Genomic DNA, 26867 nt, shown 5'->3' with positions numbered 1-26867 from the left:
AGCTCTTGTTCTACAAAGATAGTCTAAGTAAATTTCCCTACCAATTTTCTAGGATAGCACCTAGAAAAGTTATTCTACGAAATACTGAGGAAAAATTAAGTCTGGAAAGGATTTTAGTGATATAAAAATATAAATTAAACTTTATAAGATTTTTTTCCATGAAACCTGGCAGTTGACTTTATAACAATCCAGACAGAAATTCAGTTTCCTTTTGTCTTTTTGTTCTTTCCCTAAAAGCAATCTTCTCATTTATCATGTATTTCTATATCCTAACTTATCTTATGCAATGTACTTTATGATAATCTTAAACTTAGAGTGCTACAAACGTTTTACAGGAAGGAAAAAAAAGTCTATGTTCAATTGCATCAGAAAAAAATTCTCAGTATTTAGTAGTTAAAAACAACTTATAGACTAAGAAATGTCTTAAATTCATTGACAGGTGATCACCAGACTCAAGGACCAACCTTTTTCCCCATTTTGAAGTCCTGGAGAAGCATTCCGTGGAGATGCATCCATTGCACTTATCTGTAGAGAACAAAATACTTTGTTCTTAAGGAAACATTAAATTTAAAATTTTAAATTTAAAAAAAAATTTTTTTAACCCAGTGAATCTTAACCATTTTGTCCTCAAGACCCTTTCAACCTCTTAAGAATCATTAAGACACTCAGATAGCTTTTGTTTATGTGGGTTATATCTTCCAATTTTTCCTTATTAGAAAATCAAAACTGAAAAAGTTATAGAACGTACATTTATTAATTCATTTAAAAATACAATAATAAACCCATTACATATTAACATAAAAAACATATTTTAATTAAAAATAGATTTTTTTTAAAAAAATTAAGAGTGGCATTGTTTTACACTTTTACAATTACTTTAATGCCTAGCTTAATAGAAGACAGTTAAATTCCTCTCCGACTTCTGCATTTAACCTGTTGAGCTATATTATTATGATTGAAGTATATAAAGAAAATCTAGCCTCACACAGATATACAGTTGAAAAAGGGAAGGCTTCCTTGGTGGCACAGTGGTTAAGAATCCTCCTGCCAATGCAGGGGACACGGGTTCGATCCCTGGTCCGGGAAGATCCCACATGCTGCGGAGCAACTAAGCCCATGAGCCACAACTACTGAGCCCGCGTGCCACAACTACTGAAGCCCGTGCGCCCAAAGCCCATGCTCTGCAACAAGAAGCCACAGCAATGAGAAGCCCATGCACCGCAGCAAAGAGTAGCCCATGCTCGCCACAACTAGAGAAAGCCGGTGCGCAGCAACAAAGACCCAACACAGCCATAAATTAATTAATTAATTAATTAATTAATTAATTAAAAAAGAGAAACCTTGTGGAGCCCTTGAAAGGGTCTTGGACCCCCAGGATCCTTGAACCATACTTTGAGAATACTGTTCTAAACAATAGCTCACAGACCCATTAGAGCATCTAGGAACTACTTATATTATCCATTAAGCCTAGTAATCTTTGATTACCCACTGGACTTTCACAAGTCCCATTATCCATAGATAAGATACATTTTAAATGACTATCAGCCCTGTGTACAATTTCATTACAAAGTCATTTCTTAGACTGCTACTTAAAATGTTCTTTGATTTGTTCACCATACCAGAGAGACCTCCCTGGGCACCCTATGTAAAATAACTCACCATCACCTACTCCCCTAGCAATACTCTCCATTTCTTTTAATTTTTTTCTTCATAGCCTTGTTTCCATTTGTTTTTTAAATGTTTATTGGTTCATCTGTTTATTGTCAGTCTCATTAGACGAACGTTCCATAGGGACAATAACTATGGCCTTCATTCACAAACGTGAATTCCTTGCACTCAGAACAGTGCCTAAAAGCACTCAAGAACTATTTATCAAATGAATGAATACAAAGGCAGTGCTACAGATTTTCAAATCAACTTTTGATCTTTCAAAAAGATAATCATCGGGGCTTCCCTGGTGGCGCAGTGGTTGAGGGTCTGGCTGCTGATGCAGGGGACACAGGTTCGTGCCCCGGTCCGGGAAGATTCCACATGCCGCAGAGCGGCTGGGCCCGTGAGCCATGGCCGCTGAGCCTGCGTGTCTGGACCCTGTGCTCCGCAACGGGAGAGGCCACAACAGTGAGAGGCCCGTGTATCGCACAAGAAAAAAAAAAAAAAAGATAATCATCTACTGACTGATTTTGTATTATTCAATTCTATGTCTCAATATTATAATTAGAGGTCTTACACCACTAGCTTCACTGTTTCATCACTAGGCAAACAGGCCACTAGCAGTTTGTGATAGCCGTTAATTGTCCTTAACTACTTGGCAAATACTAATAAATCATCTTCAGTAATTCTTATTCTTACTCTCACCTAAACTTTAAGGAAAAGTGATTCCTACACAGTTATTTATGAGACAAAAAGGAGGAATACAGTTACACAGTGTTACTAAATAACACAAAGATCCAAGGCACTTGAACCCATCATTCCATGAAAATACTCTGCTACAAATACTACACACTTGTACAAAAAGATATTCTCTCAAAAGTCCTCATGATAACAGAATATTAAGCCCTTATAATATATTGACATTAATTCATCTGTTCATGGTTAGCATGGTAAGTAGAATTCTGTGATGGCCCCCAAGAACTCCACCCCTGGCATACACACACACAGTTATTCAACCAAACATTAATCCAGATACTGTTGTGAAGGGATTTTACCATGTATGTAAGGTCCCAAATCAGTTAACCTTAAACTACAGAGATTAACCAGGTAGGCCTGATCTAATCACATGTGTCCTTTAAATCTGTGTCCAGAGGTCAGACACAGCAGAAGAATTCAGAGATTTGAAACATGAAAAGGATTCAATCCACTGCTGTAGGCTTTGAAGATGAACAGAGCCACATGCAAGGAATCAGGCAGCCTCTAGGAGTTGAGAATCGCCTCTAGTCAACTGCCAGCAACAAATGGGGGACCTCAGTCCTATAACCACTAGGAATTGAACTCTGCCAACAACCTAGATGAGCTTGGAAGAAGATCCTGAGCCTCAGGTAACAGCCCTGGCCAAAGCCTTCATCTCAGTTCTGTGAGCAGAGAACCCAGCCACACTGTGCCAGAGTCCTGACACACTGTGAGATAATAAATTTATGTTTTAGGTCACTAAGTTTGGGGTAATGTGCTGTGCAGCAAGAGAAAACTAATACAGTTAGGAAAGGTTAATGAACTCAACATGTAGAACTAACCTGGTGCAGACCCCTTAAGAAAAGCTTCTCACTTAAGCACAGAGATAAGAACACCCAAAACTCACAGTAAAGTAAATTAGGACTCTATTATACACTCAGCACATCCACACCTTCTCCTTTATAGCATTTACTGCCTCTGTGATACTATCCTCAGTGATGCCAGGAGACAGTAGCTTTTGATAAATGTTTCCAATAAATGAATTATAATGTATTTTATTTCAGGCTAAGATAAAAAAAATTAATCCAGGTCACATCACCAAGAAACCTCATAACTTCAAAACTAAAAACTCCTACTATTATTAATAAAGTATATATTAAGCTACCACTTTATTTTTTTTTTGGCTGCATTGGGTCTTCATTGCTGCATGTGGGCTTTTCTAGTTGCAACGAGCGGGGGCTACTCTTCGTTGTCATGCGCGGGCTTCTCACTGCGGTGGCTTCTCTTGTTGTGGAGCACGGGCTCTAGGTGCATGGGCTTCAGTAGTTGTGGCTCGTGGGCTCTAGAGCACAGGTTCAGTAGTTGTGGCACACGGGCTTAGTTGCTCCGTGGCATGTGGGATCTTCCTGGACCAGGGATCGAACCCGTGTCCCTTGCGTTGGCAGGTGGATTCTTAACCAATGCACCACCAGGGAAGTCCCTAAACTACCACTTCTAAGTGTCATAAGAGAAATTAATTATATCTATAACAATATATATAGGCTCAAAGACAAAACTGCATTTCATTACCTTGCTTTCTTCCCCTTGCCTCAGTCTTCCAGGACTTGGAGGAACTGAAGGCCGCTTTCTACCCTTTTCTTGCTGGAAAAGGTCCTGCAACCTATAGTTAATGAAAAAAAGGAAAAGAGAAAAGAAAAATATGATTTTCCTTCCAATATCCTGAATAATGTTTACACATATTCTCCTTATAGCTTTGAAACCACAAGAATTAGATTTTCCTATTTCGAATGCAATAGATTTTAAAGCTGTACATAACTAAGACTAAATTTTTGTTTTCTTTCTAATCAATTAATCACTTGTTACTGATATGACTATAGTAATAAAAGAATAGCAAGTTATAATGAGACAATACAGCATAACGTAAAAACTACGGGTGTTAAAGACCAACAGACCTGGGCTCAAAGCCAAGCTCTGACAATTAACAGCTCTATAACTTGGGCAAATCCCTTAGTCTCGTACAGCCACAGTTTCCTCTGTAAAATGGAATCAGTATACGTACATTGTAGGACTCAAAATCAAATAAAACAGTGCATGTCCATCTACTGCCTTACTTAGTGCCTAGCATGGTCCAAGTGCTCAATAAATGCTATAATAATCTAACTGAACTTTTCAATAAGCATTAAAGGGAAATATTTCCCCAAATAAATATTTAAATAAAGGTACAAGATACACAAAATAATAGAGTTGAAAGTAATGGCCTAAAACCCAATAATCACTCCATGACATACTAATACAGATAAATTAGGTTCATTAAGCACACACACTGTATTTGCAACAGCAATGAAGGCTATTCTCATCTTTGTTTTTATCTTCACAACCTACACTTTAAAGGATGAAAGAGGTGAAGGGTGGTAGTGGCAATAAAAATAAAGCTCCTACAACTTGAGAGTAAAAGGAAACATCCAAATTAATAAGGACATTTACATCAAAAACATGATAGCAGAGCAAATTTTGCAATAATGTAAAAGAAACACCGGACTGCAAAGTCACACCTGTTATTCCAAGCCTGCAGCACTTCGCAGAGGCTTTGTTTCTTGGCGATGAGTGACTCAAAGACCGACTGCAGTTGCTGAGGGGTCTCCACAGAGGAAGACAGGAGCCGTGCTTGCATCTTCTCAGTCCAGCTCTTGAACTCGCTTTCTTCCATCTACAAGGAACAGAAACCACTCCAGCAATCTGAGACACACCCCAAAAGGAACCTCTAACAAGTTCACAGCTAACATTTGGGTTTCTGTCAGAAAAATGAATTACCTCTTTTTGTGCAAAGATATCTTCCATTTTCTCCTCTCTTGTTTTGCTAAATGTATCAGTTTTCAAAGATGCGAGTCTTTCATCCACAGCAAGATATACCTGTGAAACTCTAACAATATAAACATAAACAATATTAAGCACTTTAGAAAAGTCAGAATCAAATTGTCTAATCTCACGCAAGTAGAAAAAAGATGTACACACAAAACTTTAACTAGGTCTTATCTAATTAAGAATCACATACAATTTTGCAGAACAAAAAAGGACGTATATCAAAATTTTAATAGTTGTTATGCCTGAGAGCGTTTGACTTCTTTGTCAGTACTTTTATGAACTGTCTACACTTTTCCTTTTTTACATCAGGCATATATAATATACAATTAGAAAAACAGGTTATTTCTGTTTTCGAAGAAAGCTAAAGGAACAAACATGATATTTAAAATAGTTTAGATTTCAGGCAGTACTAAACAAAAACAGATGACCAAAGAAAATAAAACTTACTTTTGAAAGAAGTCCTTCAGATCCTGAAGAAGGGCCACTTTTAGTGGGACCTGACGTTTAATGAATATTTTGGGAAGTGGAACACACACTTCAAGAAGCCGAATGGGAGAATAACTGAGAGGAAAAAATACAAGTAATAGTAGAAAAGTGAAAAATATTTTAATATTTTGAGTAGAGGTGCCAACTAAGTCCTATGAGGTGCAAGAGATCATAAAGTTTCTGTGAAATGGCATTTTTAAAACAATCAAAAATACTGAAGGCAACTTTCAGCCATTACAAATACCCTCCCCAGTTTTAAAAAGATTTTGTTTTATTTTTCCCCTGCATTGAGATGTCATCTTTTATCCCCCGAGGCCATCCTCATGTGCTTTAAAAACAAATGACTGGGATATAAACCTCCATGAATGAGCAGAGGGACTCCTTCCTACAATTAGCTTGGACACAGGTATTCACTACCTTCGCAGTTCCCAGGGATTCTTTGTGAGTTTCCTTTCCACCTGAAGTTCATGATGTCTAGTAAATGCTACATCTCACCTAGGCCCTGGGTTCATGGTTAATAGCTCTTGCTTAAAAAAGGAAATAGGGTTCAATTACAAGTATTTCCTATTTGTGTACCTATTTGTGCCTATTATGTGTCAGATGCTGTTTTAGGTGCTGAGATACAGCATGGAGTAAGGGCCAAAATTCTTGCTCTCGTGATTCAGGAATAATAAGGCTTGGGCGATAAACAAAAACATATACTTAAAACATATCTTACGCCAGACAGTAGGTGCTACAGGGCAAAATAAAGCAGGAAAGGGAAGCAAGGAGTGCCCCAGTGAGAGGGAGTCAGGGCAGGTGAAATCTGAACAAGGACCTGCAGGAAATAAGGAAAAGTAGGCAGATATCTGGGAGCAGGCAGCTCAGAGACGAAGAACAAGTGCAGGGCTCCCAGGTAGGAGCCTACCTGACATAGCTGAGGTCCAGCCAGGAGGCCAGTGAGGCTGAAGTACGGTGAGCGAGGGGGGGTGTAGTAGGGGGTGAGAAGCCAGAGCATGTAGGGGCTCACAGGCTCGTAAATGGCCTCTGGCCTTCACTCAGGGTGAAACAGACACCCACTGGAGGCTCGAGAGCACATGAGTGGCCTGAGTTGATTTTCATATAACAATACCACTGTGACTGCTGTGTTGAGAACAGGCTGCAGCAGGTAAGGCCAAAAGGAAACTGATTGAGGTTAGTGCAATAATCTAGTAAAAGACAACAGAGGTTCAGCCCAGAGTGGTAGTGGTGGAGGTGGTGAGACATGTTCTGGGTATATTCTGAAGGCACAGCCCGAAGGCTTTCTCAAATCATTTAAGAACAAGTGTAAACACCCATTCTTTGAACTAGTGATTTTAGCTCTATCCGGAATATCCGATTACCCTTATGGCTAAGTAATGTCTTAGCAAAAATTCTGATAAGCTCTCAGATGCAAAAACAATGGTTAAGAGTAACACCTGCAGTAGCAAGAATCATGGATCATGACTTGCTAGCTCTATTTGTCAGCTATAAGCTCTCTAAGTTAGGGTGATAATAATACATATTTCTTAAAGGATTAAATAAAATAATAACACTGAAAGCTCTTCACAGAGTATGGCCCTCTGCCTTTGCAAGAGTGGGAATGGGGAACAACACACACCAAAAATTAATTCAATCTAGTAATACTGGAAATGTTATAAAGCCTTCCAGGGAGTATGTGATTGTGACAAGGTCACTCAGACTTCTTACCTGAAAGATGCTACCATCTGGTTATAGGAGAAATACTGGTGATAATCATGGTGGATGGAGTGACCACACGGCTCAGCATTGGCTCTACGGGTGTATTGGTGCCCATAAAACCTAAGTTCAAGGTATTTTGCAAATGACATGGACCAGGACTCATTGGAAAGAGCAACAACTGGTGTTACCTGAAATTCAGCATAAATTGTTATCTAATCACATATTGAGAATCTCTTTTTTAAAAAACAATGTATTTTCTTCTCTAGTACAAATCTAGTATATTCTGACTACAGAAAACTAGAAGAAGAAAAAAATGCTTCGAGGTGGGTGGAGTTAGGGATGGCTGGGGAAAACTCTCTTGCCAGTAATCCCACTACCACCATCAATATGCTAGTATGTTTGCTTTCTTTCTATACATGAATACATATATGCTTAGCTGGGATGTTTATAAATAAAAATTGTTCCCTATAATTAGCTTCATAACCTTTTTTTATTAGCAATATATCATATTTTCCCACATAGAATATTCTTATACAATTTGATTTTTAATGGCTGCAGAGTATCCCATAATATGGAATTATTTAACCAATCCCTATTGATGTGCATTTAAGACATTACAAGTTTTTCACTATTTTGATGAACTTCCCTGTTGTGTGTGTGTATATGTATGTATATATATACATATATATATATATATATATACACTTATAAATATCCATAATTATTATTTCCTTGAAATAAATTAATGAAAATGGAAATTGGTAGGTCAAAGGGCATGGACATTTATATGGTCTTTGATACTTTCTGCCACATTGTGTAAACCAGTACACCTGTTTTGGGAGACAATCTCCAACAGTATCTGAGAATATCAATTTCCCGACTTTCTTACTAATCTCAGGAATTATAAATCTTTGAAATGTAACTTCTTTAAAAACTAAATAAATAAAAACACATTCCATTTATTTTATTTATTTATACTTCTTTGATTATTACTAATGAGTAAAATGTATTTGCACATGTCTACTGGCCATTTGTATTAAATTGCTTTGTCACACCCCTTGCCCATTTTTCTATTATCATGGCTTACAGAAATTTAATAGTAAGTATACTAATATTTGGTCATATATAACTTTTTTGGACACCTAAGTTTTCATTTCTGTGTAACAAAAACTGTTTACCTTTTCCTTTCTAACATAACCCCAAAGGCAGAAGTTTTTGTTTTAAAATAAAGTGCATACACCAAACATGCAAGAAATAAAGATCGAATTTAAGTTATTCATTTAGTTCACTGGTCAATCTACAGAAGTTCACATATTCTACAACAAAATATTGCCAGCTGTCTAACAGCAAACTAAAGGCCTAGAGGAACAACTATAAGAAGACCAATCACTGCAAGAAATGATCTCACGGCTCTTTGTTCCTACCGAAGAAGGCACTACCTTTGACTTTGCCCTCCTCAACCTCTCTGATACTGAAATGGGTTGCACTATTATTTTATCTCTAATTCCCATATGTGCTTCCAAACACACACTCCAAAATAAGCCAATTAAGATAACAATGAAGTTAAATTTGGCATATGCTCACTGTTAACAATTTGAATAAAAAGTATATATTAAAAACATAATATTGGCACCAAATATTCCCTGCAGAGTTAGAAAAACACACAGAAGAAATAAAACACATGGTTCTTTCCTAAAGAATGTATATGAAAACCAGCAGAGATGAATTAAACATGGTCTCTCATCTGTATGTTTTAAGATAGAAATGTTGACATAGACTTAAACTTACACAAGCATTCTAGCATACTGTAATCACTGTAAGTCTGTCTCCCCCGCTAGAGGACAGGAGCCTGACCTTGTTGTTCCTTCTTTCCTAGGGCCTAGCACAGTACCTGGTACCTAGGTGGTGCTCAATAAGCATTTACTGAATGAATAAACAAACATAATGGAGAACTGTCAAGATAAAACCTCCATCTATTTTACTGGGCATGGTACCCTATGTTTTATATGATGACTGATAAATCCTAAAATGGAATCTTTAGGAAACAAACATTAAAGGGAACATACAGCATTAGAAGGTAAAATAAATAAGAGCCCAAAGACAAATACTAAATCCAAAAAAACAGAGGCCACCCTCCCCCCTAAAAAAGAACTATACTAATACAGAAATAAAAGATACTATGTGATATATTATAGCAACAGGGTACACTTACCTGTTTGCAGATTCTGCACCAGGAATAGGTGAGAATTGTATGCTGATATCCAGGTACTGGAGAATCCAACTCCTTCAGGATTATCTGCACACAGCCTTGGCCATGGACAAAGCGTCGAATGTGATGCACCATGGGGGTATCACAGAACATGCTAGGACACTGATAGGAAGGCCTTTGACAAAAAGAAAGTCCTCACATTAACCACGAAACCGAGGAGCAGTGTATAGTGAATCCTGGCTAAACAGGACCACTGTAGAGAAAGTGCAGCATCCTCTCAAGAGTAAGGACGACTGGTGGATGATCTGCTCGGGGTACCATTCATCCTGCTCAGAGCCTGCAGCTGAACATCCTGCCTTCAACCACATCACAGTGATAGGTTCCACTTGTTAAGCACCTTCTATTTGCCAAGTATTTCTAAAACATCATCTCATTTTACCTATTAAAACTCCTGACATTTGTGGAGTTTGTTAATACCTATAAAGGGGGCTGGTAAAGATTAAACTACTTGTTCTTTGTCATATTAAGTGGCAGGTGATAGCTCTAAGACTTAAACTGAGGTCCTTAGCTTCTCTTGCCTCTCATTTGAATCACTGTAAAAACAGACATCCTAAAAAAAGTCTGTGGGATTGCAGGGCAATTAGATGGGCAAAGATCTGAGGAATGAACTGGAGAAGACATGCTGGGTTGAAATATGAAAGGATTACTTCTCTGCAAACCCTGGCATGTGGCATGAACACGAAGGTCACACAACAGTGCTCCAACTCATGTTTATATTTAGGTTGAAATTCTGGGCATCAAAAAAGCATAAATGGAACATAAGGAGAAAATTGGTTCTTACCGGAAACAGTATCTCTCTAAAAATATTCCTAATGTAAGATCATTTTTTCCATAAAATTCCATTGTTACAATCCTAAAAGAAAAGATTTCTTAGAAACATATCATATGAATTACCAAGCCAGCAAAAGATATTTCATGAGACTCCAAACTGATACCTGTTAGATCTGCTTATAATACAGTATTAAAACAGGTACTATTCTTTTGTTGTTACAGAACAGGTTTTACCTCATCTGATAAAACAGGTTTGTACTAGCCACACTACAGCATCGTATCCATTCCCAGTCCATTAGTATCCTATGAAACTATTTAATCAGGATGCACAAACTGTAATATTAAATGAGTAAAACTGATTTGAGTTAGGAAGAAGTAGAAGTTTCCTTTACAAAGCCTTAAGCCCAGTCAGTATAAAATGGGACTCCTGTCTCTGCTCTCTAGTCCACACCATTACTGAGCACAAAGAGCAGCAGCTCACATTCCTCCAGGAAAGCCAATTCTTAACTTTATACCCAACTTATAAATGCCCACAAATAAGAGAGTTCAGCTATACATACCCTGTAGAAACCCACATCCTATATCAAGCCTTGACCTAAACTCCCAGAGAAAATTCCCATGGGCTCACCCAGCCCCAAGTCAGACTGCTAGAGCTCTACTGATGCTGGAAGAATTCCTGATCTCACTGGTGGAAGTAAGTGTTTCTGGTGTCCAGAATTAAAATACGGAACACATTTTGTCATGGAAAGTACTCCAAAAACAAGCAGTTATGTTCTTTAGTACTTTTAAAACTAAACTATGTAATAACTAGGCTTTTGTGACTACCACTGGAAATAAATTATAACATTATAAAATGTGTTTCTGTCAATCTACTTAGAATTAAGTTTTAGAATAAAACTTAAGACAAAAGACTGACTGCTTTTATGAAAGCGATGCCTAAAGAAAACCTGCCTGATTTGTACATGTTATCAAAATGCTTAAAACTAGCTTTTATGTATCAACTCTCTCACTTTCGTAACTACAAATTTCTCTTCCATCCCTCACATCCGTTTTCACTCTCACTAAAGGTACTTTCATTTACTTCTACCCATGAACAAATACAAATTTCATATGTAATTCACAAGTTCAAAAGTTCCATCAATTCACATATGACCAGCAGCATGCCATGCACCTAAAAACAGAGCCTAATGGCTGAATTGTTTTCAGACTTGCTGGAATTCTATCCTCAAGTACAATAGTGGGGGGGTGCAGGGGGGCTGGGCAAGGAATCCTACCACGGACTGACACAGGCACTGGGAGCATTGCTGGACTGGGCAGAAGAGCTGCTGAAGAGCACGCACAGTCTCTGGTGGTTGGCAGGATTCAGACAGTCCACCTGGAAGAGAAGGAACATCCAGATGAGCACCCGCAAGTCATAATGCACTCCAACCCCAGGCCCGGCTCCAACATCCAACACACTCCACTCGATCTGTAAAGCCTCTGTCATCACTACAGGGGTTTCAGTGAAGATTCAAAACTACAAGACACTAAATATAAGGAAGAAGAGCAGTTAGTTTTTGAGGTAAAACAATCCAAAAGGTTTAAGTGAAACGTAAAAATACCAATAGATGTCTAAATAGCTTGTTTTCTTAAATACTCTTATTTTTACAAAACTACATTAAATTATCTTGGAAGTAAATAGTTAATTAAATATGAAATAGTCTGAATTGATAGCTGGATATAACATCAACCTGTGATACCCAGAAATCTAAATCCTGAGGTATTTATTTATTTGTACTTTATACCTGTTTTTGATCATTACAAAGGTAACACCTGTCTCTGCTGAAATTCAAACAGTACAGAGGTATATGAAGAAGTTCATGAAGTACTTAAAGCCTCTCCTCCTTTGATGCTGCCCTTCCTCCCAAATTGACAAATTTGACTGTATGGTTAAAAACCATGTACTTTCACTAGCTCATACATATAAACACACAAAAACACTCACTTAAGTATACACAGGTGATTTTGGTTTTTTACAAAAATGGTTTGATGCTACGTATATTAAAACACAATTTTTTTTTTTTTTTTTTTTTTGTGGTATGCGGGCCTCTCACTGTTGTGGCCTCTCCCGTAGGGAGCACAGGCTCCGGAGGCGCAGGCCCAGCGGCCATGGCCCACGGGCCCAGCCAGTCCGTGGCATGCGGGATCCTCCCGGACCGGTGCACGAACCCGTGTCCCCTGCATCGGCAGGTGGACTCCCAACCACTGCACCACCAGGGAAGCCCCAATTTGCTTTTTAACACTAGAAAATATATCATGGGTTCTCTCTGGGTCATTAAACGAGATCCAACTCATCCTTTTAACAGCAAACAATTAGAAATAATGCTTCAGTAAACACCCTTGTACATATATTATAATAAAATGTAAGCATCTTTATACCAAATGCTTACTTACCTGCAGAAATAAGTTATAAAAGATGGGAACCCTAAATCAAAAATATATATGTACTCATGTAAATTTAAAAGACCACCCTATCACTTTTAATAAGTTTACATAAATGTATATAAACATAAATTTATTTAGTTTATTATAAGTATTTTTCCATACCTCATTAGTCATGGCTCTTATCACATTCTTTTTTGCCAATTTCATGTATTAAAAATGGTGTACCATTATTAATCATTCCCAGACTTGTGAAAGCAAACATCTTTTTGTTTTATTAAAAAACTGTATTTCCTCATCTAGAGATAAATTTGTTCATTAGTTTTATTACCACCATTATCAATAATGTATCCATGAATAAATCTCCCTTATTTTTTTAAAACACATCCATTTCCTACAATAAACTTCCAACCCTTACTGTCCTGCTCACTGCCATTAAAAGGATCAAGGACACATCACACTAAACCCGAGTCATCATGCCAGAAATTTTAAGCAGCTCCACGCTGCCGCCCTACCTCAGAGCTCCTCCTGAGTTTACTGTGAACTTAGCCTGAAACCCTCAAAATCCAGTTTCATTACATTACACTCCTATTTCATACTTTAAAGCAACACATAAGCCGAAAGACCTAGACAAAAAAAGCATAGAGGAAATATTTAATAAATCTGCATGCAATTTGTCATATTTGATTATTTTTACCCTGCCATAGCAGAGATTTTCAACACATTTTTTTTAAAGACATGTATGTTACGTAGATTTATTTATTTATTTAGCCGCACCTCAAGGCATGTGAGATCTTAAGTTACCCGACCAGGGATAGAACCTGTGCCCCCTGCAGTGGGAGCGCGAAGTCTTAACCACTGGACGGCCAGGAAAGTCCCCAACACATTTTAAATTTACACAAGCACAAAAAGTGGACTTGCTCACCTTTGTTGACCACACTGCATCACTTGTAATCAACGCTTTCTCTTCGTCACCTTCACTTTTGCTTCCAGATTTGCCACTTGAAGTACCCGATGCATCCTTAGAATAAGTGAAAGGGTCTGAATTTTTTTGCTGAATTCTTCCTCCTCTGGCCCGATAATCGGCCAGCATTCTGCCCAGGCTCTGGCTATCACCCAGGTGCTCGGCAATTCTGGTGCTCACTAGCTCGTGTGAGGGCAGGACTTGAACAGACTTGGCCTGAACACTTCCATTCATGCCCTGAAGGCCAGAGAGATCCCTAAGCATCTGTTTCTTCCGCCTGCTCTCCATTTCTTTGAACTCTTTATTGAGGAGAGGAGACCAATAAACCTGCTCCGCAAAATAATCTCGGGTAGAGCATCTCATCCCCTTTTCAGTTAAAAGGAAGGGCTCCCGGAATGTGATTACTGGGGAGATACAGAGGATCACATCTTTCAATTCCTGTTTAAAGGTCAAAGAATAAGTCTTTCGTTTATCTTCAGAGGAGGTAACTTCCTCAGTAATATACAGGCCAGTGTCATCCTGTAGAGGGTCTCTAAAGGCTCTCATCTGGCTTTTGCGATCCTGTAGCTCCTCTGTTTGCTGCAAAGCCTCTGGCTGCTCACTGCCTATGGCATCCTGTTGGTCATCTATATGGAGCGGCAGCAATGATTCTGGTACCGATGGAAAGAGAGCACAGGGGGCACCTGCTGGGCAAGCTGCTGTGGCATGCTCTTGATGCTTTGAAGAGGCAACATCCTGTGGCACACTTTTAGTTTCCTGATCACCCTTCTCAAACAGAATCCTTGATTCTAGCAAACTGCTATCATCAGAGGGCAGAAAGTCCGGAGGGAAGTCAGGCTCCCGGGGGAGGGGACTTCCGCTGAATGGCTCTTGTGCAGCCCCTTCATCCTCCTGTCCCTCAATCAGAGAATGGAAGGAGGGGTTTGGTGTTAATGTAGGAGGCATAGCAAATTCATCCATGAGGAAGGAGATTTCTAGTTGAGAATGATAAGCTACACAGATCATAAATATTAGGATCTCCTTAACTCGAGCCAGCTCGTAATCAGAGCCTCCTCTAAGCTTGATTGTACAGCCCAAGTGCTGTGGACAGCCTTCAAAAAACATCAGTGTTTTGGTTTGTTCTACAAATAAACACAAGGTTAAGAAGGCTTAGGTGGCAATCCAGAAGTCCAGACAGAATTCACCATCTTAACATCAACCAGAGAAAAACCCTTAAGTAAAACAACAGTTGCCTGTCCTCATTTAACCACTGCTAATAGCTATTTCCTACTAAGTCACCCTTGTAGTACTGATGAATTTACTCATGACCTCAGGTCCCCAATTCCAGGTAAATCTATACTAGAGATCACTCACCATTAGGCAACTGAAACATCTGCATGTAAAATTTGTGACAGGTGCCCAGGTGAGGTTTTGTAAGCAGCTGGTCCATCGACATCACCAAATCACCTTGGGTCATCCGACTGATTCGTTCTAAAACTTGCTAGAACACAGAACAACATTATATTACAAAATTTGACACAGAAGAATAAAATTCTTAGAAAATTTAATATGAAAAAATAATAGGAACATATGAAAATGCCCTCGCAATGAATTTCCTTGATTTTAATAATTAAGTGACTTTTACTGACTCTAGATTAGTCTACACTTAGAAATCAATATGAGCCTACTAAAATAAACCATACTCATATTAACGACATTATCAAAAGACATTTAAGCATCATGCACTGGCAAAAGGTACTGATTCAGGAGCGGAGGGTGGGAAGCTTCCAGGAGGGTGGGAAACCTCCAGAACTGACCTCTGTTCTGAAGAGGGTAACTTTTCAAGGGAGAGAACATTTTCTGCTACAAAATGAAGTCTCCACAAATACTACTTATTAACTAATGTCTATTACACCTTTGGTCTTGTAGAACCTATGATGAGCATTATATAACTCGTATGAGTGCTATATGAATCGTACTTTCTTCCAGCCTGAGTTCCTCCAGTCTTATAAATAATGAAATCACTGCCATGCCTGTCCTACTTTCAATATATATGGCACAGCAAAGAAATAAATAATTAAAGATCCCTGCATATCTACCACACATGCATATAAATTTACAAGCCGTGATTATTTTTAAATGATATAAAAATAGAAAAATAAGAACACTCACTGATTTTACATTAATGACCAAAGTAATGCCATGTTCCAGTAACATATCCTGGGCAATTCGAGATACCGTTTTCTCAACTAAAACCAATGTGGGCCGAACATCAACTATTCGCTGAACGTAGTTCTTCAAGAATTCCCTTTCCTAAGTAAGATAAATCAAAAATATTATGTGTGGTACAATTCAAGATCTAGACATGTAAGAATATCAGGATAGTTTGACTATTAATATCAAACTCAGCCTAAGTTTTCTTTGCCCACAAACCACTACTAATAAATATTTCCTACTAAGTAAACACTGTAGTACTGATGTGTTAACTCATTTCTCAGGTCCCCAATCTCAGGTGAAACTATGCTAAAGATCACTCACCATTGCTATAAGCAAATTAACTCAAACACAACCAAGAATATTTTTCATCATTCTAAATCTGCCGATTATGCTGAAGAGTTTCAGGAGAAATTTCATTCTCCAACTCACTACCTTTACTTTGAAGGATTTTGAATTCTTAATAACCTATGACATAAAAGCCAAGAATCCAATTAGCTAGCTCTCAAAGGTTATAAATAAATTAATTAATTAAAAACCCTAACCCTAAATGAAAGCAATTTCTAAACGTTTTTAATATAGTTATGAATTCCCCCTTTTGCATTCTGAAACTAACCAGAATATCTCTTCTTTTGGGTATCTGAATAAATAACTCTCTAACAGATGCTACTTCAGCTACTTCCTAATTTCAATCTCCGAACAGATAATATTCCACCTAGAACAGCTATAGTTAAAAATTAAAACATTTTTAATACAATTTCATGACAAAGGCTTACTTTCAAAGCAAATGAATATTGTAAATAACAACCAGAGTTAAAACAATATAATTCATTAATTGTTTCATAAAATTTCTGGGCTCAGAGAGGTGACAATGGAATGCGGGAGCACATCTGTCACTTCTGCTCCCTATGCCCAGTGTTTTCTGAGTAAGACTGTATTCATGGTCAGTGCCACCAGCAATGGACGAGCCTATCCCCTGCAATGAACCTGCCCTGTTAGATGGAGTATATTTCTTCTCACCCTTCTCTGTTTTACTGATAGAAATTGTACATTTTCAAATTCTCCCATTATTAACAAAATGGAATTTTTTTCCTTGAAACGTGTTAATTTCCTTCTCTGCTTACTAAATTGCTATTTAATGACATTTTAAATGATTTTATTTGTGCAGCTCTAATAAAGAATAACTAAAATAGGGCTTCCCTGGTGGCTCAGTGGTTGAGAGTCTGCCTGCCGATGCAGGGGACACGGATTCGTGCCCCGGTCCGGGAAGATCCCACATGCCACGGAGCGGCTGGGCCTGTGAGCCATGGCTGCTGAGCCTGGGTGTCCGGAGCCTGTGCTCCGCAACAGGAGAGGCCACAACAGTGAGAGGCCCACATACCGCAAAAAAAAAAAAAAAAAAGAATAACTAAAATAAGTTGATTTTTTTTTTTTTTAAGTTTCTGGCCTCTGATATAGGGATAGCAAATACATTTCCTCTCAGTTCCAGCTCCAGTCAACTATTATGATTATACATGAAGCACCATGCTAAAAAGGGGTCCTGGGAGAGGCTCAGCAAGGAAAGAGTATCAGAAGGTAGGCCAGGAACACAATGGAGCAGTGGCAGACCAACAGATCTTGAGGGCTGATCTTGTGAAGACAGTATGGCACCACAGGCTAATTATCTCTTTGCCCACTGTTTCTCATCCTCCTTTTTTATTTACCTTTCAGCTTGTTCTTTGATTGGTTATTCAACAATGAGTGGACCAAAAAAAAGGATTAAAAAAAAGTCATATCAATTGATACTATCAATTCAAACTAAAAACTTTAATAGGTCACTTAAAGATATAATAAACTGTTTTATAGCACTGATGAACCAGATGCTTTAAATTATATGAATTAAATTTAATGTTTACTAATATACATTGCCCAGAGCATACTTCTCTAACATAAAGTTTTTAGTCTGTTAACCTGGTCGTAAGGATGGAGTTAAAATAAAGCAGATAAATTTAAGTATAACTTTTTTGTAACTAAGTATCTATGGATTCTAATTATTAGTTCATCAACTCCAAGACATAAAATTGTACACATTTTAACATCTCTGCAATTAGGATGCATCTTGCAATCCATGTGGTTGTGATCTAAACCTAGAAAAGTCTTTCACTGACATCTTCAGTGAGATCAAGAAAAGTCCCAGCATCACAGTACCTTAGATTCCACGAACGATAATTGTTTCCCCTTTTTCCTTATTTCAGTTGTCATTGAAAAGTCCTAGTAAATAAGAGCTAGAAGGAATGGTATAAATCTAGCTGAAACCCCTCACTTTTACTGATACATAGCTGAATTCCAAAAGGAAACAGTCCCAGTTAACAGAGTTCCTTAAGCAATAGAGCAGAGTTTCATGACCCATGGTGCCTTTCACCACAATTAAGTTTTTTCTGTTGCTGTCTATGAATTCAGAACAAAAGTGATTGCTCTTACCACTCTTGAGAAAATGTACCTATCACCTATGAATTTTCAAGCAATGCTTTTCCTAAATGTTTCTGGAACTGAATGTAAGTGTTTCTGCTATAATAGGAATACACATTCCTGAAAACTTCGCATTTTGAACAACTACAAATTAATTAATAGCATTTATGGGAGAAAAGAGGTTGGGGCAGACAACTTTTAAAACCTATGTAACTTCATATTCAGACCACTAACAAGAATAAAAATTGGTACCTTGACAGAGAACTTGGACAGCCCAGACAGGCAGCTCAGTGTAGCTGGAGGTGGCCTCAAGGGAAATTTAAAACGTACAAAAGCAAGTGCAACAGTACAATTGGAAATGGAACTCTGAACAGTGAACGCCTAAGAGCCATCCAGGACCAGGGGCTGCATCTCTCGAGGGAGAGAACTCTTAGGAGAGGAGCTCACTTCTAATTTCTTAAAATAGAACTAAAAGGGTTCCTGCCTTTATAGGAGCTGAGCTGAGGCTGATTTTCTTTCCAGCTGAGGGTTATAATCCTACCACAGTTATTCTGGGCCTCCACACTTAAGCAAAACCAGACAGAAACTGACACAACTTCCATAGGATGTTATTGCCTTTTACCAACTGTGTGTAAGCTACTCAGTGTTCTAGAAACACGTGTTTTAGTAGAACAGACCTATTAAAAAATCAGGTATTATCATTGGGAACCTGATTAAGTTAGAGAAATCCTTAAAGTAAATCCATGACCCAGGTGGGAAGGAAAAACAGGATTTGGATTGTCACATTTTCTTCATATATTCTCAAAAAGTCATGTGTTGCCTTTAACACTTTGAAACTAAAAATAGTGACAGAGGTTTTTGGTAAGCTTCTAAAGTGTGATACATAAAAGCACCTTTTATAATAAATTTTTTAAAATGAAACAACAGCAATTAAGTTTGTCAAATTTAACCAGCTGGAATGCGTTATAAGAGCTGGCAAGCATCATAGTACACAAACATCCCTCCAGATCACTGTTTCAGTAAGTTCTTACCTGAAGCACAATAGGATCAATGCAAGTAAATTTAGTTTCTTCTCTGTAGAGATACTCAATGGAACACTTCAACAGAAGAATTTTGGGGTTTTTAATAGAAGAATTCATCTAAAAAATAAATGAACAGTTTGTTAAAACTCTGAAGTTTGCACCTTATAGTCCTCCTTTAAGCACAACTTTAAATTCACACTGTTCATAATTCCTCTTAAATAGATGATCTCATTATATTCATATTAAAATACTCTCATTTAGTTCTTTTGTGGTATTCTCTTACTTTTTTTCAAAGCAAATTATTAGTTTAGGGCTATGCAAAATTCTTCAAAAATTGGCATCTTTTCTACTAATGCTATTTTACCTAATCTTCTATACTCTTAACTATTTTTTTTTTAAAATTTCTAATGTTGCAAGAAAAGCTATCCAGCCCTGGGTAGGGCAGAGAGGGGCTTAAAGACAGTCTACTCCACAAACTCCCACAAATCAGCAACTCTGAAGGCAGAATTTAACTTTTCTGAAATTCAAGAAGGGTAGATGAGGGAGAAAAGATTTAAACACCTGTTGAATATATTTTTAATGGAGTAAATTTCCAAGCAGTCATAAATTTGCAAGCCAAATTGGGTAATAAGAAGTTAAAACAGAAAACCTTAAAGCATATCCTGAAGCAGTGACTCAAACAATATATCCTAACCACGCAACTAAAGCCACAAGCAGAATAGCCAGGGTCCTGCAATCGAAGTTTCTGACTGACCAAGCTTATCAGGGCCAAACCGGTAAATGGTCCTGAAAACAGTGACTCATCAGCTGGGAAACTACATTCAGGGCTCTTTTAGCAACTACAAATTAAAGACTACCTCTAAATATGGTCAGTGGAGCAAGACAGTCATTCATGCATATGTGTCTACCACACCCACATAACAGTTTTTAATTCTGGAGATGAGCACAACATACCTACCTCTGAATTCAACAAAGACCCTTTAATTTGATTTAAAGTACTACTTTGGGGACTTCCCTGGTGGTCCAGTGGTAAAGAATCCACCTTGCAATACAGGTGACTTGATCCCTGGTTAGGGAACTAAGATCCCACGTGCCGCAGGGCAACTAAGCCTGCGCGCCACAACTACTGAGTTTGCCGCCTCAACTAGAGCCCGAGTGCCGCAAACTACAGAGCCCACGTGCTCTGGAGCCCACGCACCACAACTAGAGAAGAGAAAACCCGCATGACGCAACAAAGATCCCGTGTGCTGCAACTAAGACCTGACATAGCCAAAAATTAAAAAAAAAAACTTTTTAAAAAAAAATAAATAAAATAAAAAATAAATCTTTAAAAAACTAAAGTACTACTTTGATGGGTAAAATGTTTTAATAAGACTCTATGTAGAAATATGAACTCTGGATCATTGCTATAATATCAAATCCAAACATACTTTTATTTCTCTTTGGTCACTAACAACTTTCAGGAGGCTTAATGACTCACAAAAAAAAAAATTATTAGACTCTGCTTAGAAAAGAGTGAAAACAGGACTGCAGTTTCTCCATCTAGTTGTTCAGGCTTGAGATCTGCCTGAGGTCTCACTGTAACCAAATCAGGTGGGGCCAGGGTGTCTCTATGTTTAATAAGTTCCCTTAGTGATTCTGAAGCACAGCAAGGTTTAAGAACACTGTACAGATCAATGGTTTCTCAAAATCTGAGAACCCATAAACGATACTGGAAACACCCAGAGTGCCTCCATTAAAAGCAGTCCCAGATGAATGTGAATTGGTGCAGCCACTATGGAAAGCAGTATGGAGGTTCCTTAAAAAACTAAAAACAGAGTTACCACATGATCCGCAATCCCAGTCCTGAGGATACATCCAGAGAAAACTCTAATTTGAAAAGATACATGCACACCAATGTTCATAGCAGCACTATTTACAATAGCCAAGACACGGAAGCCATCTAAACGTCTATCGACAGATGAATGGATAAAGAAAATGTGGTACATATATACACAATGGAGTACTACTCAGCCATAAAAAGGAATGAAATAATGCCATTTGCAACAACGAGGATGGATCTAGAGATTACCACACTAAGTGAAGTCAGACAGAGAAAGACAAATATTACATAATATCACTTATATGTGGAACCTAAAATATGACACAAATGAACTTATATACAAAACAGAAACAGACTCACAGACATAGAAAACAAACTTATGGTTACCAAAGGGGAAAGGAGTGCAGGGAGGGATAAATTGGGAGTTTGGGAATGGTAGATGCAAGCCACTGTGTATAAAATAAATAAACAACAAGGTCCTACTGTACAGCACAGGGAACTATATTCAATATCCTGTAATAAACTATAATGGAAAAGAATATGAAAAATATATATATGTGTATAAAAAACTAAATCACTTTGTTGTACACTGGAAACTAACATAACATTGTAAATTAACTATACTTCCTTAAAAAAATTTTTTTTAAGTAGTCCCACCCTTCCCGTACTCACCCCTCAATTCCCACCCCCCTAAACCTACTGAATGAGAATTTCCAGGGTTTGGACTTAGGGATCTACATTTTTAACAAGGTCCACAGGTGATCCTGATGCACACTACACTTTGCTAATCAGTAGCCTTCAGAATAAAGTGAGATACAAAGCCCCGGCCTGCTTCCTCCAGCCCCATCTCCTGCCATTTCCCATCTTGCACCTTAGGATCTCAGTTTCCTTAGTCCACCAGGTTATTTCACCCTACTCTCTGTGCTAGTGCTAGAAAGAGCCTCAGGGTTGAAGGCAGAGATAAAAGGGAAGAAGGATAACAGAATTCCAGTGATAATTCTGAGCTCAGCCCTATGAGGAAGAACAAAGTTGTCAAATGGTAGGCCTCTGGAAGGACTCCAGTCTGTTAGAAAATCCTGTCTCCCTGAGATGCAGTGGGGTGAAGGGAGAAATGATACCAGTGTCCTGTCAGCCTGCTGGTTGGGAAGCCTTCTTCTGTCTGATGAGTTCCCACTGTACAAGTCCCAATCATCATCGGCTCTGGGAGACTCTCCCTCAACCCCCAAAATTTCACCCCTATGGGAGACAGTGCTAGTCACCCCTCAATGTCCAATCTCCTTTTCTTCCATGATTAAGGTACCCCCAGCTTGTTAGCTTGGCACACAGTCATAGTTTGCTGAACTTCACTGTTGAACTGAATCACATTACCTTTTTATGTGCAATATTCTTGGTACAAACAAACCCATTGACAACCACAGAATCAAACTTCTTTCCACCTGGGATCTAATGAAACAATTAAGAAAACAATAAAATTCAATGATACATCCTTAGAATCCAGTCAAATGAATTCTATTATTTATTTCCAAATAAGTACAAAAAGTTCCAGGATGCATTTCTTCCTTTCAATCAATAATGAAAGGCCTCTTGGCATGATCATCAACACTCTAACATACTACCTGGTACTTGATGCCAGATGTCAATTAAGACCACTATTAAGTTACATATCATAGGCAAAAAATACAGGCAAAACTCCACTACTCTCTAAATAAAGCAATTACCCACTGCTTTTACTCAGACCAGTGACAGTAATCTGTAGGAAGAGGACTTCTCATAGATGACACATCAAGAAGAGGAAGCAAGAAAGTTTGGGTTCCCAACTCATTGCAAGCCCAACTTACCCCCCACCCCCATTCGCCTCTCACTTCCTAACAGTGGCTTCTATGACCCTTAAGTGCACTGCTAACAAATAGAGCAGGCAGAAAAACTTCCCCCTCCTCACCTAGCACCCCTCCTGGTAATGACCCTTTCAGATTACCATTAAGAGACAAATTATTATCAGGCCCATCTCATCAATTCCTAGCATTAGGAAAGCATTAGCAGAGCTCACTTTTTTGATGTGGACAAACTGACGGACATCCATGTCATCATCCCGGTTCTTGACATCAGGTCGGACTGTCTGAACAACCTGGCAGACTAGTGATACAATGATGTCCCTCCAAGATGGTGACAATGACTCACTATGGAGCAACTGCTGGAGTAGTGCCATCATGTGGTTGTGATTAGCTGAGCTACAAAAATGTTACAGGAAAGAAGTCTGCATAGTTAATACTGCCAGCGACAACAGTTTTGAAGATACAACACAGTCTACAAAGAAATAAGCACACTAATTATGGCTCACAGATGAGATTTTCTTGGTCAATTTTATTCTTTCTGCATATCTGCACCTTAATGATTTTTCACATAAAGAAAATCTGTGAATATCCTCAACTAAGATGACCCATTTAATTTGATTAAACTTTAACACATAAATGACAATGGGGACAGACAAGGACAATTTAGGACACTTTTTGTTTTATAAGAAATTTCATCAGAACAGGCTTTATTTCCTAAGTAATGTTAGTATTTTTGATTTTCTAAGGAAGAACTATGCACATGCCTATCAAGTCACTGAAGATTATAAAAATGGAGAATTAAAATTAAAAAGCTCACTGCCTTACAGCAACCTCTCCATGGCTTGTTTCTCTCCATTCTCCTCCCTCAGCAGCTCCAGGTTGTTATGATGCCAACCCAAAGGTGTGAAAGGCAGCTCTTTGGATTTTTCCTCAACTCGACGGTTAAATAAGGATTCTAAGTGTAAAATAAGAAATTATACTTCATTGTCACGTTTTATACCATCTACTCGCAGATTTAGGAATTGCCAACTTAAGTTAGCCAATTCAATTGTTGGTGTAAAAAAAGCAAGGACATGTTTAAATTCGTAAATAAAAAAATGAACTCTGAGTTAGATCATCAATATTCTCAACAGACAAAATCAGAGACAGAAGTGTGAAAAGTAAATTTACATAAGCAACCAGGACTCTCAAGAAAATAATTATAAATACAGCTTCTGAAAAGCAAATGAGATTTTTTTTACACTCTTTTTACTTATTTGGGGACATTAACAAAACGAGGTGCTTTATTTTTCCTATAAAATCACAAACTGAAAACTGCATTCAATAGAAGTCGGAATGCAAGCAGAACACGCGATAGTGTGGGTACTGAACTTTAAAGAGAAAAGCTCAGCCCTTATATGTCTGAACCAGTACATGAAAGTATAGAAAGTCTACTCAGACAATCCTTTTAGTGTTTCTTTTTCAATACAGGAACAAAAGGCTTTCTTTTTAATTGGCAAAACTTTTACAAGTCAGACCTAAAAATTAACTGTAAAGAAATTAAAACACGGTAAATAACAATTTATGTAAAATTTTGTTAATGGATCAAGACCAAAAAAATAATAGATAATACTACATGCTTTGCAAAAAAAGACGCTCACTAAATGTTGAAAAATGTGACTGAATAAATGGAAAGAAAAGAGGTGAGAAATGCTTACAAAAATTGTCAAATCTTTCCCCTCTTAAAGCAAACAAAACAAACAAAAAAACTTTCAACTAAACATTCCAGCAGCTTACACAGTAAAGCAAGTGTCCATGACAAGTGAAGTACAAAAATGGCACATTTCAATTATTTAAACCCCTGGTCTATAAACATCTAGTTGAACCAGATGCTTGGAGGTGAATTTAGAAACACTGCTAAGTTATGACACCAGCTGCAAGTGGCTGCCTTTGTACCAGTTTGCCCTACCTTCTCTCTTTTATGTGAAACCCTCCCATTATCTGAGGCCTAAGCTGTAGAGTGTTATGGACCAATTAAGTAAGTGCGTCTTCACTCCACAGCAAGCTAAGTAGGGTCACGGTTAGAAAAGGCTTGTACTTCCTCTTGTCTCCAGGGAAATGATCAGCATTATCTCTTTATCTCTTCTGTCCACTTGTCTTCCCAACTCCCCAGGGCAAGCAGCATCCTCAATTGGATGAGATCTGCCTGTAGGCTTTTTGATAAGCTTGACAATCACTGATGATACGTATATCAATACTTAATACTATACTCATGATATAGGAAAGCATAAGCTATTCATGCCTTTAAATGAATAAAATTCAAAATCTATTTAAAAGCTTTTAAACAATTACTTTTCAGATCAGAGACCTTCTTTCAAACCAAGTCCAAGTTTACATTTTTGGTTCTCAACACTCTCAAAGTTACTACACATATTAAAACCTGTGTTCCCATGATACTAAAATAATCAAATACATTGTCAGTACCTAGTCTGCACCTATCAATGTGCGAAGCCCCAAGTATATCCCCATGAACAAAAGAGACACCATCCCATGTATAGCTTTTGATAAAATTACCTTTGATGAAGGCGTCACTTATTGAGAGCTGCTGTCCTCCATTGTCAGAAATCAAATACTCTGCATAGCAGGGAGAGAGGAGAGAGAGGAGGAAGGAAAGGAGAAGCTTATGACTATAACATGCCAGCATAATTATACAGAAAACACACCCACACACAAAGTATTACCCATACTAAACCCATCAGTACACAGCCAAGTCACGAAAACTTTGGGCTAAAATGATGCTTTATAACTTGTTCTGCACACTTCATACTAAACTTGATAGACTTAAATTAATAACTCAACAGAACCTTGAAACAGTAATGACAGATAATCTTTAACAGATCATTTTTCCCTTATCAAAACTGAACTTGTTTATGAAAACTGATTGTCAGTAATTTTCATGACAAGCCTAAAAAGTTACTTTTTCTCATGTACAACTGTATTATTTAACAAACAATGAGTTCAGATAGAGAAGCCACCTCATAACACAATATAAGGTGGGGTTTTTTAAATTTCAGAATATAAGCTATAAAATAAATTAATACAAAAGTGACAATGGCAGGGAATAAAGATGTAACTCGTAAGGATTTATATTAGTTTTTAGAGTTTTAATTTTCAAAAATTCTAACCAAATACTTCCAAATAGTTGCTGAAAGATAACTTCTGAACACACTGTGAATGTGTTCTTTTAGAACTTTTAGAATAGTAAATATTTTTCTTACAAGTGAAACTTACTCTTTACTTCCCCATGACCTTTTCTCTAGGTCTGTGACCAAGCATAGCTCAAATGAGGTTCTTTCTACCGTGCAAATTTAACCACAATGCATTTTAAGCCCTTTAAGGTAAAGGTGCTCCACAAAATTCTTTGCAGGTAGAGTTTATTTATAAACAAATAGGCTTCAAAAGTCAATGTGTCTATAAGCCAATATGCTCATTCTTCAAACAAGAAAGTGGAGGAAAAAATTTAGAAAGTTGAAGTGTGCCATGTCAGATACAATAAAATCAAGTATTATATGGACCAGTGAAAACAGATGTTATACTTTATTCCTATACCTCCCGCACAGAAATTAATAATGTCTACCCCTATTTGTTCAACTAATGTAGAGGCTTTACAAGCTTTACTCTTCATACTAAAGGATATATATATATATATATATAT

At 37.7% G+C, this 26867-nt stretch overlaps 1 protein-coding gene across 12 annotated transcripts in view; it reads right to left on the bottom strand.

Moving 5' to 3' along the window:
• PIKFYVE (phosphoinositide kinase, FYVE-type zinc finger containing) overlaps positions 1-26867 on the bottom strand; it is a 77628-nt gene that overhangs the window by 16558 nt on the left and 34203 nt on the right. For 11 of the 12 annotated variants that reach the window (XM_024738313.1, XM_024738312.1, XM_024738322.1 and 8 more), the window contains 17 exons: positions 25727-25786; positions 23999-24128; positions 23389-23569; positions 22710-22784; positions 19529-19636; positions 16008-16148; positions 15210-15336; positions 13818-14977; positions 11746-11846; positions 10482-10553; positions 9644-9815; positions 7441-7619; positions 5695-5808; positions 5197-5305; positions 4938-5092; positions 3955-4045; positions 465-525 (listed from right to left, as the gene is read on the bottom strand). In XM_024738313.1, the coding sequence (XP_024594081.1) occupies positions 465-525; positions 3955-4045; positions 4938-5092; positions 5197-5305; positions 5695-5808; positions 7441-7619; positions 9644-9815; positions 10482-10553; positions 11746-11846; positions 13818-14977; positions 15210-15336; positions 16008-16148; positions 19529-19636; positions 22710-22784; positions 23389-23569; positions 23999-24128; positions 25727-25786 (3036 nt within the window). The remainder of the gene's footprint in view (positions 1-464; positions 526-3954; positions 4046-4937; positions 5093-5196; positions 5306-5694; positions 5809-7440; positions 7620-9643; positions 9816-10481; positions 10554-11745; positions 11847-13817; positions 14978-15209; positions 15337-16007; positions 16149-19528; positions 19637-22709; positions 22785-23388; positions 23570-23998; positions 24129-25726; positions 25787-26867) is intronic. The other variant, XM_024738317.1, reaches the window with a different exon arrangement.

This window comes from Neophocaena asiaeorientalis, unplaced genomic scaffold (assembly GCF_003031525.2).
Source record: "Neophocaena asiaeorientalis asiaeorientalis breed wild unplaced genomic scaffold, Neophocaena_asiaeorientalis_V1.1 scaffold258, whole genome shotgun sequence".
Classification (NCBI taxonomy): Eukaryota; Metazoa; Chordata; class Mammalia; order Artiodactyla; family Phocoenidae; genus Neophocaena; species Neophocaena asiaeorientalis.
The sequence above is the reverse complement of the archived record's forward strand: the minus strand, read 5'-3'. Positions and strand labels throughout refer to the sequence as shown.